Raw genomic sequence first — 14,728 nt, 5'->3', positions numbered from 1 at the left:
AATGCACACAGCGAGACCGCGGCTCACGAAATTAATTCACCAATACCAGTGTACGGACGCTGAGCTACTCGCCGAACTGCGAACACACTACCTGAAAACGTCCCAAACAGGCCCCCTACCCGCGTATGAGGGTCTCCCCAACGACACCCTGGATGCCGACATAGCAAATGCCGAGGTCTGGTGGTCGAAATTGCTCCGCAGCCCTTCACAGCGGCTCTTCTTCCTTTCTTTCAACTTTCACTTCCACCTTTCTACCTCCCCTTACGGCGCGGCTCAGGTGGCCACAGAAACAAGTGTGGCAGATACAGCGCCTTTCATTTCCTGTGAATCGATTATTATTATTATTATTATTATTATTATTATTATTATTATTATTATTATTATTATTATTATTATTATTATTATTATTATTATTATTATTATTATTATTATTATTATTATTGCAAAATTATAAATGTACATACGGAATGAAAAAGCGGACTTAAAGCTTCGCGTCAAGTATAAAGGGAAAGTTTGAGCGTCACCCTAATTTCTATCGCAAGGTTAAGATGCCACGAAAGTTTAGCCTAAAAGCCCTGTGCCGCTTTTGGAAATCTCAAAATTCGCGAAATTTAGCTGGTCTATGTTTGAAAGCATATGTGCTGCAATATAAATTGCCCAATGTTTCTTATATATCAAACTGTGTTGTGTGCGATCGCGTCTTGGGCGCTATTGATTGTTCTCCGGTTTTCAAATCATCTGTTTTCTAGGAGCGTAAGCTGTGGGGCGGTGCGGCGCTGGCACACGCGCTTTTAAGTTGTACAGGGGAGCAGACTTGAGATGCCTGTCTTATTTTATTAGACCCCCTCCCCACCCCCCCTTTTACTGTTTTCCCCTCTCTGGGGAATCATGTATTTCAGTTTATTATTTGGGTATAGTGTTTCGTATAGCGCTACTGATCTGCGAGTAATGTGCGTGTATGTATGTATGTATGTATGTATGTATGTATGTATGTATGTATGTATGTATGTATGTATGTATGTATGTATGTATGTATGTATGTATGTATGTATGTATGTATGTATGTATGTATGTATGTATGTATGTATGTATGTATGTATGTATGTATGTATGTATGTATGTATGTATGTATGTATGTATGTATGTATGTATGTATGTATGTATGTATGTATGTATGTATGTATGTATGTATGTACACAATAAATTCTCTTTATAGGCTCTACCAACAGCCGGCCGACTTGCGTCGTGGGGCATAGCCCCCTCCGCCGCATTCCCGCACTGCGGTCAAAAAGAGACTGAATCCTGTTTTGCATGACTGTTGTGTAGCACGCACGTTCCGGCGCCTAGTGACGCGCATGTTTCATGCCAGAATGTAGTGGAAAGGTCGCCACAGGGACAGTTCCATAGAGCTAATTATGTGCATAGGCATGTATGTACTTTGGAAGAGGTTTGGTTTGGTTTGGTTTGTGGGGTTTAACGTCCCCAAAGCGACTCAAGCTATGAGAGACGCCGTAGTGGAGGACTCCGGTAATTTCGACCACCTGGGGTTCTTTAACGTGCAGTGACATCGCACAGCAGGGCCTGACTGTTTTGCGGGGACGCCCGCAAGTAGTCATGTTTATCATGCTGTATAAGATAGGAACAATGCTCTACACACTTTTAAATGAAGAACTGGCAACACAGGTGAAGGAAGACGTCCTCTGACGATTTTCTACAAGATTTATCCTTGTAAACGGCAAAGTAACCCCATCTATCCTTCCATACTAGGAAGGGAGTCGAGTGTTTTTGACTGGCATGATGTCCGAATCCATGGAGTAAGAAGGCTACATAAGTGTTATTGTTGCAAAGAACCTGTATGCATGTATGAGATATATATTCAGTGTATGTACATCACTGAGTGCTTATTAGACCAATGTGTCCCGGAAAAATGTACTTAGGTTTTGTAGAAAAATATGGAAAATAAAATTATCTTAGTGTATGTACATCACTGAGTGCTTGTTAGACCAACAAGTGTCCCAGAAAAATGTACTTAAGTTTTGTAGAATAATATGGAAAATAAAATTCTCTTAAAAATCCATCGTAAGCCTTCATGTGGTTTTTAAGTTTTATTGCGATAGCAATACTGCGCCAGGTTTCGAGCGGTCGCGTGGTCCCGGCTGAGGCCAAACGAGGAGGAGAAGACTGGTAACTTATGCTCTCGCGTCATACTCTTAAAGGATGGGCTTAAGTGTCCCCCAATAATGTATCACGTTAGACTGAGCGTGATAGGGGAATAATGTAGCAGGCAAAAGAAGCTTCCGCCGTTGCTATCGCAATTCAGCTAGAGTTAACCAGAGTTAAACCACAACTATTTTTTTGGTGAACATTCAATACACTGTAATCCAATGGTTGAATAGCACATCATCTGCAGCTACCTTTCGGGCCAGCGCAGTGTTATGTCATCGTTCTGAAACCATTACTGCCTCACCCGTAATCTGGAGTAGCTATAAGCATGAAGTGGTTACGGGCGCCATGGCGGCCTTGTCGCCTTCGCGACGGGCCCCAAATAATCATAATCTTGACGGCAAGGACAAGCAGTCTTCTGCTATGGTGTATAATTCGCAAATTTGGAATCGCCTCTCTCAAGACGCATCACGCTCCTTGCTCGACTTAGGCAGCTGTGACTGTGATGCATTGACAAATGCAGAACGATGCAGAAGCCTACGCGGCCATGACGCGAAGCAATCCTAGCAAGAAGGTAGGAGCAGCGCGTCCGAGTGCTCCCCGAGAATATATGTCCGCCTGCCAAAATGGGAACAACCATGAGCGGAGCAGTTTGAATTTCTACCTCAATCCCGGGCGTCATGACGAACTTCTACGCGACTCAGTGCATCGGACTGTAGCACCCCCCATTGGGTCGGCGCGGAAGCCGTTGTTCCGCACAGCGCCCCTCTTACCATGGAGCGGCTTACTTTAAAAAAAACTCGCGGGTAGCCAACGGATGATGATGAAGTGTATGGTGCGACGTAGCTGCGGAGTGGCTGCTCCTGGCCCTTCAGGACTAGGAACCCAGAGGCCATCACCCTTTGCGGCGGATGCTCCTTTCCATGTATCTGTTGGCAATGCCGTCATTGAACTCGCTGCTGCTTCGGTGGTAGACTCTGGCTTATATGACGCGCGTCTCTCTCTCTTTTTAATTCTCTGTCCGCAGCGGAGGTGGCTCAGCTAGAACCAGTTGGCAGGTTCGTGCATCTTCTTTTCCTCCTTCCCACAGTCGCAGCAACAGTCTGCACGGCGTTACTAAAAATGACAAAATTCGGCGCATTTCAAATGTACAGCTTTAGCGACATCTTAACGGACTTGAGAACTCGGAAAAAATAATTTTTATATTTCGTGACAGCATGCCGGTACCATACAGTAGGTCGTGACCGGTACTGTATGAGTACAGAGATCACAAGTTACATTTCACGCCTCTACAGCAGTGGTCCTTAGCCTTGGATGTGTCGGGGACCCCTTATGGCCCAGTGGAAGTGGTGGGTACGGTGGTGGGGGAGCCCTGGAGACTTGGGGGAATAGGGAAGGAGAGAGGGGTGATTTTGTGCGGCAATCGTGCACACACTGCTGTCGAAGTTCCGAGACTGGGTCCCGATATTGGGATCAGTTAAGGCTAAATTGGCCTCTAAAAACCGCGCACTTGATAAGCCAGCGCTCCGCGGCCGCAAAGGATACTTTGAGAAGCTGAAGTATGCTTTGAACCTCCGTGATTTTAATTCCCTGCAAAACCGTGTCTTGATGGGCGAGAGCTATAGCGCCTTTTTTCAGTGGGCACAGGTTTCAGGAACACCGAAAATCGCTTAGTGGACCACCTGGGGTCCGCGGACTCTCATTTGATTGATTGATTGATTTATAGAAAGGGAAAGGCGTGATAACTGTCTCACTTGTTTTCTGTGGACACCTCAACCGCGCCGTAAGGGAAGGGATGAAGGTGGGATTGAAAGTGGAAAGAGAGAAAGAGGAGCCGTAGTGGAGGGCTACGGAGTAATTTCGACCACCTGGGGATCTTTAACGTGCGCTGACATCGCACAGCACACGGACGCCTCTTCGTTTCGCCTCCATCGAAACGCAGCCGCCGAGGTCGGGTTCGAACCCGGGTACTCCGGCACAGTGGTCGGGCGTCTTACCATTGCACCACCCCGGCGGGGCCCACTACACCAGAGCAAAAAAAAAAACGAATTTATAGTATGAGGGTTTAGAGAGCAGAGAACTCGCGTCTCGGATGACCCTGTTCCGGCCAGTTTCGGCTTCCAAATGAGAGGAAATCGGTGTCTGGATGTTAGCTGTCGGGTTTGGCTCTGTGTCAACCTAATATCACCGACAACAGAAGCAAAAAGTACTTCAAAGTTTGAAATAATTGACTACAGTGACGCTAAGCAGCGTTCGAAAAGGTGCGATGGTCGATGCATGCGCCTGATTCAAGCCGCGGTATGACGTGAAGTTAAGCAAGCCAAACTATGCCACTGAGCTGTGCTTTTAAAGCGAAGGACTCACATCGTCGTGCCTGCTACAACACGCACGAGTAACTGTACCACTGTTCCATTAAATTTAAATTCGGGAGGACTATATCAGTGATCCCTGGCTACGCATGCAGGTCGTACCTTGGAGCCTCTCCCTCCTGAATGACACCACGTTTTTCTACATGCATTGGCTACAGCGTTCAACACAACACCAGCCCAAACCTCACACCTGGCAATCATATCCACGACATCCGATCTGTGAACGTAACCCACTTTCTTGTAGTGTCCATTACATCATTTCTACAGAGATCAATACCTGTTCCATTACCCTGCCAAAACGATGAGGGGCTCTGGTGGTGGATTGGGACAAGTACCAGCAGATTCGGAGCCTAGCCTCAGACACCACCACTTACCTCTCTGAATGGACAGACACATTCACTCGCAATTTTGCCCACGCTACCTTCACCATTCGCGATCCTGACGACACGTAGGTTGATGAGAACCACCTCCTTCAGATGTCAATCTGCAACGGCGCTGGCTGTCAAAAGCACAATCGGGCACTCAAACTCATCTCATCACTCATTTCTTATGCGAGTTTAAACCGCCCACTTACCACTCACCACTCCAACCTTTCCACTAAAAATAGCATGTTCTAGCTCCTCAGAAGACATCTTCCACCCCAGCAACACGAAGCGCAAGCGAGCAGTGCTTGCCCTACCTGGAAAAGGCATTCGACAGTGCACACCATTCGGCCATCTTAGACGCTCTCTCGTCCCTACACGTAGGTACAGAATATTCTAGGCACTATAACGTAGGTCTTTTTATCCATCAGTACATCTCAGCCTTCGTTCTGAAACCTCATTTGGCTCCCTAGCTCCCCTGTCTTCACTTTCGTCAGCCAAGGTACCCCTTTATTATGAAACTCTTAAGACAAAAAATAAATGAATGAATCTGTGAGAAAGCCAGCGCCGCACCACACGGATCTGTACTCTTTCCGCTTCTGTTTAATATTACTCTGATCTCCGTAACATTCTCTCCGTAGCGAATGTTCTGTCAGCCATTCCCGCCCTCTCACTTATTTGTGTTGGCGACATCATCTTGTGACACGGTGCTGTCCTGGGACCTCCCCAAGTAAGGCAATGCGGGAACCATTGAGGAGACACTGCAAGCGAGCGCAGATGTGGCGACCGCTCATGTCCATCGGATCAGCCCTGCATATGGTCTCTCACCAGATCTGAACTTTGGTTTCCCCCTCCCCCTCGTGGAAGAAAAGACAAAGCTCCCCCTAGCATCGAGGTCACCACTGATGTCATTCATACCCCGGAGGCGGACAAAGTGTGCATCCTGGGGATGATTCTCCAGAACAACGGCAAGAACACTGTCACGATCCCCAAGTTCACTGTTCACATCAGCCCACCACATCAGACAAATCGCTAATATACACCGTGGCAGCGGGAACACAGCCTCCGTCGCCTGATCTAAGCTCTCGCCCTCAGCCGAGTAATATATTCTCTACCCTATCACTTCTCTCCGAGTACAGAATAACAAGGTCAGCTGCCTTATCCGACTCAAGTGTACCAGACGGCCCTCATCCCCGGCACACTCGGAATGAACGCATCTTAAGAACACTCGCCAAACTCACCGAGGTCTATCGATATGCCCAACTTGACCGGCTCTAGCCGGCCATTACATTCTTGTCGCTATGAATATTATTTCCACACTTTCTCCATCCCACCTCTCACACGTACGAGATCACGCCGTTCACCCCCTCCTCAAGAACATGCACCGCGGGCATCACGCGGCTGTTGCAGCTCAGGCTGCAGTCCTGCACAAACGCTATGGCACAAAGGAGACCGTCAACGTAGACGCGACGACGCAGCTAGTTTCTACACCTCGTCTTCCACCTTTGCCCTCGCGGTAGTGTACAATTCATCCACCCCTCTTATGGCAGATTGATTGATTTATAGGAATGGAAAGATGCGGTAACTGTCTCACTTCTTTTCTGTGGACACCTCAACCGCGCCGTAAGGGAAGGGGGGAAGGTGGGAGTGGAGGCAGTGTCATCGCCTTAAAAACTGATTTTTTTTTAAACTGATTTATTTATAGGAAGGGAAAAGCGCGGTAACTGTCTCACTTGATTTCTGTGGACACCGCAACCGCGCCGTAAGGGAAGGGAGGAAGGTGGGAGTGAAAGTGGAAAGAGAGAAAGAGGAGCCGTAGTGTAGGGCTACGGAGTAATTTCGACCACCTGGGGATCTTTAACGTGCGCTGACATCGCACAGCACACGACGCCTCTTCGTTCCGCCTCCATCGAAACGCAGCCGCCGAGGTCGGGTTCGAACCCGGGTGCTCCGGCACAGTAGTCGGGCGTCTTACCACTGCACCACCCCGGCGGGGCTGTCATCGGCTTCACTTCCCTGAAGACGAAATGAGAGGGGGGAGGAGCCGCCACTCTTATGCACGTTGTCTGAATGTTGCCTAATGTTGAGCTGCCATTAAAAAAATTTAGTAGAAGATTAAAAAATATATATATACTAATGCTGACGCTTGAGTGTTACATACTGTAATGTTAATGTTGTATTATGAACATTTTAATGTTGGAAAGAAATGTTTTAATATGTTCTAAACACTGAAATATTGTTTCATTCACAACTATAACAAGTGTCAAATATATTTCACGTAATGAGTCCCAGTACTCGAACTTTTTCTTCCATTAAACGCTGTTTTAAATAGCACTTCTCTGAGACTATCTTTGAAATAATGCCTGCCACAGAGTACATGCACGGACCCACAATTTTCTTAGGAAGCTTTGCTTAATGTTCGTCCGCCACTATCACTCATGGCAATGGATATAAAAGCTTGACTCCGCTATTTGTTCAGAGGTGAGTGTAGCAGTTGTGCTGTACTGTGGTCTTTGCAAAGCGTGCAAGCAGTTACAAGTGGCAGGCCTACATGCTAGTGCAAGGTTGCTTTATCATTTTCAAGAATGTTACATTGCATACATGCCAATTTATGCAGTAATGTTTACTGAAGCATTATACTAACATTTATATGTAACATCGCTAAAACATTAGAAAAAAAGAACATTAACATCAAAATATTGTCTGGCTGAAACAAAATGTAGCATTGCTGTAATGTTCCGGTGCTACTTGGGCCTGCACCTGGGTGCGACCTGGGCCTGTTGAAAAAAACTTCCGTAGTAGAATGCCACGAAAAACTTCCAAGAGCAGTGCAAAATCTCCACTGGAAAAATGTGAAAGCCTAAGTGTTGCTGCTGCACTCTGTGCATCGCGCAAGACCAGGGCTCGCACCATACAGTGGAAATTTCCTTTCCTCTACATGCGTTCGTTGCGGTGCTCCTGCAAGTGTGGGATTGCCGATACGGCATTGCTCCTGTCGCGTGGCGTTCTCATAGCCACCTGACATTCCCATGCAACTTGACTGTCACGCGACAAGGTCTTAGAACATGACATTTTCATGCAACTTCACTGTCATGACTGTCACGTGATATCCTTATAGTAACATTTTCACAAACTTAATTGTCGCTTGACTCATGACTTGAGATCATTATTGTCATTAATGACACAACTGATCATGACTTATGACTAATGACCATGACTATTAATCACTGCTGTTATATAATTCCCCACACTACTCTTCGGATCATGACTGGTGACATCACGAACTGATGACGTCACATCTGCGACATATTTAGCGGACAATTCATGCCGACATGGCCTAGTAAGACTTTTGCATTAAAAAGCACTTCCGCAATTTTAACAGAAGGGACAGCATCACTGAATTCACAGACCTCAACTTGCGATTATCTCCACTCAATGGTGGAGTACGTCATATGCAAGGTCATGGCCCTGCCTTGGCAGGTATTTTTTGCCTTTTGCCCCACAAGCATTTTTAGGAAGTGGCAAAAGGGGGACTCCCAGGCAACCTTTTGTTTACAAGTTGAGAAGGGAGTTTTTGGCAGCACGTTCGTTTGCCTCCTTATCGAGCTCCCCGAGCTCAATGGGTGGCTGAAGTGCAGACATGAGGTTCTTGCCACCATTTCGTAAAACAGGCTGGTGCACGTCTCTCTCTGTGTACTTCTGTGCATTTGTGTCTTTTCTGTGCTCGCAGTTGCATGAGCATTAAACGCCACAGCACACGGAATACTCTGAAGCATACATTGACTAGGACAAGGCAAGAAACTAAGGGCTTTTCCTTGGTGCGGTCGTAAGCGTGTGTGGAATTAAAGGTGCAACAGAAAAATCACACGCAAGTCGAATAGATGACAATGCGCTCCACCTGTGAAGTCAGCTAGACGGGCAATAAATGCCATACCTTTTAGTAAGTCATACCCAAGGTTCGACAAGCCAGCATATGGAATGAAGGTTGGCTCTCCAAAAGGAAGCATTTCGATTTCCAGTTTTGCTGCTTTCTGGCACTCACATCGCTGCAGCATTTTGCTAACACTATCTACGATACCTAACCAAAGCACTAGGCTTCTTTGTTTTGTGGGGTTCCGCAGCCCATATTAGCGTTTCAAACCGGGCGCGCTTTTTCCTATTTGTATCGATGTTTGCCAGGCAGCACAGGTGCACGTTAGTGAGCTGCCAATCATGGGGCGGTATGTGATCGGCGAGGCTAGCGAGGGGCGGCCAGTGGATGAGCACGGACGACAGCCTGCCAGACGGAGATGGAAGTAGTGCCTGCATGAACGGCTTAGGCATATTTGCGTGAGTTGCTGCTATGCAAGGAGCAATGTTTCTTGTACCATCGCTAGCACTTGCCGCGGTAAAGCCCTGACCCTCGTTCTGTCTTATTCTTGGTGGTCCATTGTCACGCGTCTCGACAGAATGTTTCCAGCGCAGTAGTGCCCGATGTTTTCTTTTTATTGAATGCTATTCCGTTTATACGAAATAAACAGATGTTTTTGAGAGAGACTGGATTTGTCACTCGTCGGGCGAGACCATAGCTCGCGGACCCGTTTTCTGGAAGGCGAGGCCTTCAGTTTAAAATGTAATGCATTGGTAGGTGTTCCTTAAGGATCCTTTTATGCCGCTTTGCAGTGCAATGATGACTCTCCCGACTGTCCCTGTTTCTAGGAATGCCTCCATTTCAAACACGTTTGAGAAACATAATTTTCTATATTTCCATACCTTGTTTTATCCCAATAGTTAAGACAAAATGCCTTAAGGACATTGTTGAACGACAATAAACAGACTTTCTGAAACCAACTTACTTCATCAGAAACAAGAAAGTAGTGCACAGGGCATTTTTCAAGGATTCAGTGGTGGATCTGGCAACTGGCTTCTTGCAGCAGCTTTTGTAGTAGAAGAAATCGCAGTTTGTACCAAAAATTTCAAGCTTTTTAGCAGGAAAATTGCCATTTTGTATTGTAGCAGAAAAAAAAAAATATTTTGTAGCAAAATTTAAATCTCGAGACGCTTAAATAAAGAAGGCTTGTTTTATTTCTGGAACACAATTGCTCAGGTGTTTATAACGACCATAGCCATGTGAAAACAAGCTTCAAGCTCAAATGCAGTCTAAAGTGCTGTTCTTTCCTTAAAAAGCCTCAAATTAAGCAAACAGGGGGTTTTGCTAAAAACAAAGCAGTTTTTATTCAGAGGGAAGGCACAACAAGATATCCAGCCACACAGTAAACACTGTAGCCATGGAAAGAAAGTAGCAAGATGTCTTAATATAAAAACTCTCTGTAGAAATTCAGAACTGTCGCTTCTTAAACCTGCAACTTTGGGGCATTATTTCTTCTCTTGCCTTGATGACTCCAGCTTGAACAGTGCCGCTGCAAGCCTTTCCTGTCCATTTTTCAGAAGGGCTTATCCACCCTCAACGTCTGCAAAATTTTTAGACGTGACACTTTTTGAGAAAAGCAGCTCAGCATTGGTGCTCTTATTCCTGGCCAGCCTGGTCTCTTCATGTACCATTTCCTGATTCTCATCTCTTTTCTGGATGTCCTTATCCGGTACATCAGGGTAACGTCTAGGCGCCTTTTTCCATTAAGACGCATGCTGATTGGAGGGAAAGGGGCAAGAATACTTTTGCAGGTCCTGGGTGGGTTTGCTCTCCCCAAAAGAGGTGCGCTGCTGCTGCTGCTCAGTCCAAAGGTGCAATGCGCGGGGATGTAGAGTGAACGCAGATTCTGTGCGTTTGCAATCTTTGCTTTCGTTCTTCTTCCGGTGGTTTGGCGGGGTGGCTGGTTAATCAAAGCGAAGCAGGGAATCGGAGTCGTGAGTCTGCTTCTTCGCAGCGCACTGCAGGGAATGTGCGTATGATTTCCTTATTGTAATGAAAGCATCCAAGGATACTTACTGACCATATGTGGAGCTGAAAATATATTGAGTACCTGTGCATGAGTTATTTGCACATGCGCGCACCTACACACATGCAGTTTTGCAGTGGCAGAAAAGAAATAACTCAAGACTGAGATAATCTTCTAAAGGGCGCATAAATGTTGACGTTTGGAATTAAGCTGTGAAATTATACAAGATGTTCCACATAAGCGGTTGAACTTAAGGTACAAAAGCGGTCAACAGAGTCCAGTGAACGCGCACAGAAGCAGTGAAATCCATAGCGCTCCCTCCACTGCTACTCAGCCGCCATCGCAGCCCATACCTCACTGGTACGAAAATAAAAGGAAGCAAGCGTGCATACGGCATCAGCTGTGCTCTGCCGAGGGCAGTTCCAAACCGTCACTCGTTTGAAACCGCACCGTCTGCGTTCGCCAGCCTGCTGGCACATCCTTTGCTCACACACATGCACACAAATTATGCGAGTGCCCAGGGCAGCTCGATGCCGTCACATGTTTGAACCTGCTTCAACCCTTTGATGGCCAGCTTGCCAGCCCCTCCTTTCATACTTCCCGCGCATTAGACTTTAGAGATATCTTGCAGCCCCCTCTCACTCCCTCCCAGTAGATAGAAAAAAAAAGAAGAAACACCATCGGCAGGAGATGCAGAAGTGACGTAGACAAACGCCAATTCTGTGTCACGCGATTGTCCACACAGGACCTGCAAAAATATTGTTCCGCCTTGCACAGTGTTGCCAGTAGATGTCAGTTTTGGTTTTGCGACCGTTCGGTTCCGCTGTCGGCAGAGATATTCAGCGACCTTTGGTGCAGGCGTGGCGCAGAAGTAGGCAAAAAATTGATTTTGTAGCAGCATACAGCAGGATTTCCGATTTGGCGCAGTTTGCTGCAATTGGCGCAGCAGTTCCACCACCGATGATTGCACCTGCAAAGAGTTAGTCTCACAGATGGCACAGACTTTATCGCTTGTCACGCACAGTGGTGGTGATAAGCAACAACGCACTTCAGTTCGTCACAGCTGACCGACAGCTATCAAAAGCAACTGCACACAAGCCCTCAGTCTGTGTCAGTAACTAAGGCAGAATGTGACCAGTAGGACTTGATTGGCTTCCTGATTCTTCGGCCTCTTGCATGCAGTCCACACACTCCTTCTTTACTTCTCTCGAGAGCCTTTCAGCCACCAGCATGTCCACCGGTTGAGTCGACTGCTGACTAGAAGCATCTCGCAAAGAACATCCGATGTCTAGTGGTTTCGGGGCTTCCAGTTCCAAGCTGCTCGCAGTTCCTGGGCTACCTCTCCCCAGCACATCAATGGCACTAATCTGTTTCTGAAATAAACATAAAACAAAGCATTTGAGCTGTCACTCATATCAGTCTCTTCCCTTTATGGCTAAACTTCTCTCACAGGGAAACACCTATAACCTTTCCTAACCATTAACTTATCAGTGAAAGTTTCCCTCGCGAATGATGCATCATCTGGCACAATGACCAACTTTGGCAAAGACATTTCCTCATGCGAACATAGCATGTTCACTCAAGATGCTTCTCCAAGCAGGTGTTTATGGCTGGCTAAAAGGAGACGCTAAGAATGAACTGTTCACAGTATGAGATGATTCTCTGGCTTTTGCTGGGTGTGCTCATATTAGTCTAGCAGCAAAGAATGCCTCTGCAGACGAGACAATTGAATATTCCAGCAATCAACTAAAACCTAAGATGCCAACACCAAGGAGTGGCTAGCACCGTTTTGAAGTGAATGGTGATGTAGCATAGCCTTTGCGGTGTGCCACAAAATCTGCTATCGACACATAATTTGCTAGCAAAACCAGCCAGTGACGACAATTCATTTTTTTTTCTCTTTTCTGGTATTTAGGTTTTGTTTTTGGTGAGAGCGGTCTATCTCGGAGAATCGTGACAGATACTGTGCCTTTTCCTTTCTGTAAACCAATTTGAAATGCCGCTGATGCCTGCTGCACTGCATCTGCTTCTGCATGCTGTGTGGTGCGGAGTTCGAGGAAGCGCCAAATGAAAGGCGCCACACAGGTGCCTGAATCAGAGGGCCGGCGGGGTCAGCTTCGTATATGCGTGAATCACCTGGTAACATCATGACCAGTCATAACGTCATGGTCGTATGTGACATCATCGTGATGTCAGTTCCGGTTATTAGACATGGCTGGAGACGACTTCTGGTGGATGTGACGGCACACCGTTCCCGTGACTATATCGACGTCCGCGCTATTTCGACGCAATTTTGACATTTTTACTATAATTAATTCAGTATTCTACAGTGGAGAGAATCAGGTAACTGTAGATTTGTTGAAGGACAGGAGGGATATCGTGCTAGGAAAACTAGCCACCCTGTATACGCAGTGCCTGGTGTCATCGACGGTTCGAGTCATGAAAGAACGCAAACATTATTTCTTAAGAAAGGGGATGCTAAGGACCTGAAAAATTAGACCAATCAGCTTACTGTCCGTAACGTATAAAGTAATTATTAAAGTAATCGCTAATAGAATCAGGACAACATTAGACTGCAATCAAGCAAAAGATCAAGAAGGTTTTCAGAAAGGGTACTCTAATAACGTTCACATCCATACCATAAACCAGGTGATAGAAAAAGCTTGGATTATACTCAGCCCTTATACATAGCATTCATTGATTACGAAAAAGAATTTGACTCAGTAGAAACCAAGGCAATCATGCAGGCATTGCAAAATCAGAGTGTAGATGAGCCGTACGTGAAAGTACTGGAACATATATATAGTGGCTGCACAGCAACCATAGTTCTGTACAGTAAAAGCTCGTTAATTCGAACTCGGTTAATTCGAACTGACTCTCGAGTCCCGGCACAACCCTATGCATTTCAACAGGAGCAAACACCCGATAATTCGAACATGCCAGTATCCACAACGGTTAATTCGAACTAGGAGTCTGTGGCATACACAGCTCCTCGCAGACAGAAGTCGTCCCATACCGTGTACAATGCGCAGAAAGATTACTAAAGACGCAAAACAACAAAAGCTTTCATATCTGCCCGCGCGCGAGACGAGGTGCGCACTCGACTGGCACAAGCACAGCGAGCATTCCGATGCATGCCGTAGCAGATTTTCGCTGCCGGGTGCCGCCAGGCTCCAGCACACCAATGGTCTGGCGCAAGCCGTTGCAGGTTTTGGCTGCACCACGGTTGCTGGGTGTGCCTTTGACAAGCTTTTTTCTTTTTTTGTCCTTCGGTCACGTGTGCAGAACGCAGCTGTCCAACTCGTGCATTTGTTCGTGCCGCGGCGGTCCATCAGGTTTTACTGTTTTCGTTGCCTCACCGCTTCGCCAGCGACGACTCATCGATCGTGACAGCCATGGCAAACCGCGGTAAATACCCAGCAAAGGACCTCAAGACGAAAACGAAGATTTTGAATGAGGTGGCACGTGGTGTCCTATCCAAGACGGATATAGCCAAAAAGTATGACATCAAGAAGAGCACGCTGTCAACGTATCTCAGGAACAAGGAATCGATCAATGCTGCCTTTCGTAAAGATGTTGTGGAGCCCTCTCACGAAAGGCTACGGACGTCAGCCCATCCCGAGGTGGAGAGTGCCGTAATGGCATGGATAAAGAAAGTTCGCAGCCGGAACATTCCGTCAAGCGAGCCCATAATTGCTGCGAAGGCTGCAGTCTTTGCCAGCCAAATGGGCATCAGCGAATTCGGCGCATCGGAAGGCTGGCTGTCGCAATTCAAGGCGTGTCACAGGCTGACATTTAGAAATGTATGTGGGGAGTCAGCTGAAGTCAACAAGGAAACGTGTGAACAGTGGGTCTCCAGCGAACTGAAAGAACTGCTCGCTGATTATGCGCTCAGCGATGTATTTAATGCTGACGAGATGGCGCTGTACTTCAAGTTGTCCCCAACAAGACAGTCACT

The 14,728-nt window shown here is 46.7% G+C and overlaps 1 protein-coding gene across 3 annotated transcripts in view; it reads right to left on the bottom strand.

The window, feature by feature from the left end:
* Nucleotides 1–10,400: 10,400 nt before the first annotated feature.
* LOC146178817 (uncharacterized) overlaps nucleotides 10,401–14,728 on the bottom strand; it is a 30,295-nt gene continuing 25,967 nt past the window's right edge. For 2 of the 3 annotated variants that reach the window (XM_084578565.1, XM_084578567.1), the window contains exon 7: nucleotides 10,401–12,143. In XM_084578565.1, coding sequence (XP_084434691.1) covers nucleotides 11,889–12,143 — 255 coding nt within the window. In that variant the 3' untranslated portion in view covers nucleotides 10,401–11,888. The remainder of the gene's footprint in view (nucleotides 12,144–14,728) is intronic. The other variant, XM_084578566.1, reaches the window with a different exon arrangement.

Source organism: Amblyomma maculatum, chromosome 9 (assembly GCF_055883805.1).
Source record: "Amblyomma maculatum isolate TAMU_Amacu chromosome 9, ASM5588380v1, whole genome shotgun sequence".
NCBI lineage: Eukaryota > Metazoa > Arthropoda > Arachnida > Ixodida > Ixodidae > Amblyomma > Amblyomma maculatum.
This window is presented reverse-complemented; position numbering and strand designations above follow the sequence as displayed.